General features: G+C 46.4%; 1 protein-coding gene across 1 annotated transcript; it reads right to left on the bottom strand.

Annotated features, from left to right (window-relative positions):
- Positions 1 to 433: 433 nt before the first annotated feature.
- On the bottom strand, positions 434 to 1,225 carry LOC138929619 (uncharacterized). Its single transcript, XM_070289002.1, has 2 exons — positions 1,119 to 1,225; positions 434 to 1,010 (listed from the first exon to the last, which is right to left on the bottom strand). The coding sequence occupies exons 1-2, from the start codon at positions 1,223 to 1,225 to the stop codon at positions 434 to 436; spliced, it is 684 nt and encodes a 227-aa protein (XP_070145103.1).
- Positions 1,226 to 3,604: the final 2,379 nt, after the last annotated feature.

Below are 3,604 nucleotides of genomic sequence, written 5' to 3'. Positions count from 1 at the left end.
TGCCGTGGATACATGCACTATAAGCGGAGTTGTGAACTTTTGTTTACAAATTTACAATCGAGTATGCAAATGTATTAGCATTGTTGTAAATCCGTGAGGGTTTTCCGGACAAAAAATTCGAATAAAAAAAAGGCGACTAGCAACTAGCGGCCTAGCTGGGGAATTTCCACTCGAAGGCAAAGAAAAGAAGATGAGAAGAACTGCAGTCGCACGAAAAAGTTTTATTGCGCTGGCGCAGCCAGCAGTTCCAAAGGTTAATCGGCTACTACCTTTACACAAGCAGCGTCCGAATTGCCTCGCTATGAAAGCTATACGTTTCGGCTATTCAGTTCGGCTGAGTGCAAGCGATAAGCTTTTTGTTTGACATTGTTACGTTTTAGATCTATTTTTTTCTTCATGTAAATTCATTTTAACAATAATATCAATCGCTAACCTAGTGCTCCAACATTTCGGCCCCGTTGAAGGCCTCCGGCGCCTTAACCTCCTCGTTAGGAGCGATGTTTATCGGCAGCAATGCCAACTTCTGGATGGCGCGCTTGATGACGCCTCCTGACGTCTGGATGTGTGCTACACGCACTTTACCGTCCGCGCCGACTGTTGTTGCCACCACGCGCCCTGTGAGCCACCGTTGTGGGGGCGAGTTGTCCTCGTGTACGAGCACCAAGCGTCCGACCTCCAAATCGCTGCATCCGGTGCTCCACCTATTGCGCTGCTGCAGGCTGACGAGGTAGTCCTTGGACCAACCGTCCCAAAACTGCTGCTTGAGAGCGGACAGCATTCGCCACCGCCTCAAGTACTCGCATCCGCCCTTGCTGGAGGTTACGCCTGTGTCGGACTCTTGCGGCAGCGAAAGAAGAGCCTGACCGATCAGCAGGTGTCCTGGTGTCAGCGCCTCTCCATCGTTGGGATCGTTGCCAGGCGATGCGATTGGTCGAGAATTGAGCAGCGCCTCTACCTCGACCAGGTGGGTGCTCAACTCGTCGGCCGTTAGCTTGGCGTTGCCGACCCCTCTCAGCAATCAATGTTTGGCGAACTTGACGGCTGCCTCCCACAGTCCTCCGAAGTGTGGTGACCTCGGCGGTATGAAATACCACTCGACGCCTCTCTGAGCCGCGTACCCTCTCAGCTGATCCTCGCTGTGGTGAAACGCTGCGTTCAGCTCCTGCAGCACGTTGCTCGCTCCTACGAAATTCGTGGCGGGTAAATTACCCATTATCTGGTCCATTAGCACTGTTTTGTACCTAAAACAGTGTACGCAGCTAAGGACAATTTTATTGCATGCTCCTCGAGCATTGATGAGCCATATCTGCTGTCTCAAGAGCGATACCAAAACCTTGACACCAGCATGGTAATGAGTCCGATGTAAGTTGCGAAGATACAACGAAACAAATTCTGACTTCGATGGCAGTAACAACGGAAATTTGGCATCATACGGAATTGGCGCGTTTTATAATCTTCCCCCAACCCGAATTAGTTGAAACTTCACACCATCTATTTCGCTGGAGTGTATGAAAGGATTTAGACGTTGTAGATGTGGACTCAAACTTTCAGATTTCTCTATCTTGACATATTCTGACTCAAATTCAACTCTTTGCAAGACTTGGACCATCCTAAGAAACGACAGCTTCAGTTCGTTGGCCGAAATAACAACATCGCGTTGACGCTTCCTCCCTTGAATAAATCGATTTACGTATGCCATGATCCGCATTAATTTATTAAATGACGAACATCGTCCAACAAGTTCAATAAAGACATTCGGTTGGTTTTTTGTGACGGAACATACTGCTACGCTTTTTTTATTCTCGGACAACTGTAACTCCTGTGATACCTCAACCCGATGAGAACTAGGCCACTCGTCTGGATTTCGCAGTGGGAATTCAGTTCCATGTTTCCATAGAGTACGCTTCAAACCCTCTATATCTGTTCCACGTGACACTAACACTAGACAGCCGGATTCTCTTCTGTAGGCACATGACGCCAGACTATATTCTCTGAGAGTTCCTGGATTTCAGCAACTCTATTCGCGACAAATGTTGCTAAAGTAGACGGATCCCTCTTTAACCAGTATAGAGTGACTTGGGAGTCCGACCAAAAATTAACGCTCTCCAACTCTATCTTGTGTAGCAAAGGAGATACTTTGAGTCCATAGCTTAGCCAGCAAATGCGCTGCACATAATTCGAGCCTTGGAATTGATTTGGTTTTTAGCGGGGACACTCGTGACTTAGCGGTTAGCAGTCTCGATAACCTATTTGTCCCAGCCACCGTGCGAACATAAATGCAACAGCCGTAGGCGTGGCTCGATGCGTCAGCAAATCCGTGGATTTGAACAGCGTCATAGGCTGACAGACAGATATATCGAGGAATGGATATCTTGTCAATCTCTGATAAATTCTGCTTAAATTCGTTCCAACTTGTATGCAATTTCATGGGAACTGATTCATCCCAATCTAGTTTTTGTCGCCAAAGCTCCTGAAGCAAGATTTTTGCTCTTGTGATCAACGGACACAATAGCCCCAAGGGGTCAAACAAACGAGCTGTGACGGACAAAATGTTGCGTTTCGTGGGAGGTAAGGATTGAAACGAATCCTCCAAACTATAATGAAATGCATCATTCTGAGGGTTCCACCTCATTCCAAGCGTCTTAACGGACTCAGAGGTGTTAAATATAAGAGATTTTTCTGGTCCCTGGTTAGTCATCAAACTTGGATGATTTGCTGCCCATTTGGCTAGATGGAAACCCCCTAACTCTCAAAACCTCAGTGACTTCCTTGCGAATCACTTCCAATTCGTCCAAACTGTTCGCTCCTGTAAGCATATCGTCGACGTAAAAGTCGCTCGAAATTACTTCCGCTGCCACCGGATGTGATTTAGCGTAAATTTTTGATAGCTCAAAGAGACAACGAATGGCTAAGAATGGAGCTGAGGCTGTCCCATAAGTGACAGTGTTTAGGCGAAAGGTTTGGAGAGCTTGAGTAGATTTTTCCCTCCACAAAATGAGTTGGAAATTTCGGTCTTCATTGGCAACGTTTACTTGCCTATTCATCTTTGAAATATCTGATGTCAAGGCATATTTGTTCAATCTAAATCTTGCCAAAATAGCGTAAAGCTCCCTCTGAATAGTTGCACCCACCATTAGTGTCTCATTTAATGAGATCGAGGTTGACGTTTTACTTGACGCATCAAAAACAACTCGCAACTTTGTGGTGCTACTATCAGGTCTCAGGACACATTGATGTGGAATAGTAGTGTTGTCCTGGAGGAGGCGTTGGAAGCCGTGACATGTGCCCAAGGTTAAGATACTCTCTCATAAACTCGTGATACATGTCTTGCAACTCGCAGTTATTCGCAAGTCTGCGCTCCAACGAAAGAAATCTGCGTCTTGCCGTTTCGAAGGATAAGCCTAGAACACTTGGATTTGTCTTGAATGGCAGCTTCACCTCAAAACGACCTGAAGAAAGTCTTTTTACTGTGTGCTCGAAATGCTTCTCACAAGCAACTTGTTCAGCTGTGTAAACAGCCTTCGATCTCTCAGGGACTTGTTCCAACTCCCAAAATCGTTCCACCAGAGAGTCGAGAGAACTTATATTTTCACTGACAGTGACG

The sequence above is a fragment of the Drosophila kikkawai genome, unplaced genomic scaffold, assembly GCF_030179895.1.
Source record: "Drosophila kikkawai strain 14028-0561.14 unplaced genomic scaffold, DkikHiC1v2 scaffold_9, whole genome shotgun sequence".
Lineage (NCBI taxonomy): Eukaryota > Metazoa > Arthropoda > Insecta > Diptera > Drosophilidae > Drosophila > Drosophila kikkawai.
This window is presented reverse-complemented; position numbering and strand designations above follow the sequence as displayed.

What these genes read in the sequence shown, in the direction of transcription:
- LOC138929619 (XM_070289002.1), bottom strand. Translation starts at nt 1,225, where the DNA reads ATGGACCAGATAATGGGTAATTTACCCGCCACGAATTTCGTAGGAGCG. An exon ending in AGCGAGGATCAGCTGAGAGG is followed by an intron (nt 1,011 to 1,118) that starts GTACGCGGCTCA and finishes TTGATTGCTGAG; the next exon opens with AGGGGTCGGCAACGCCAAGC.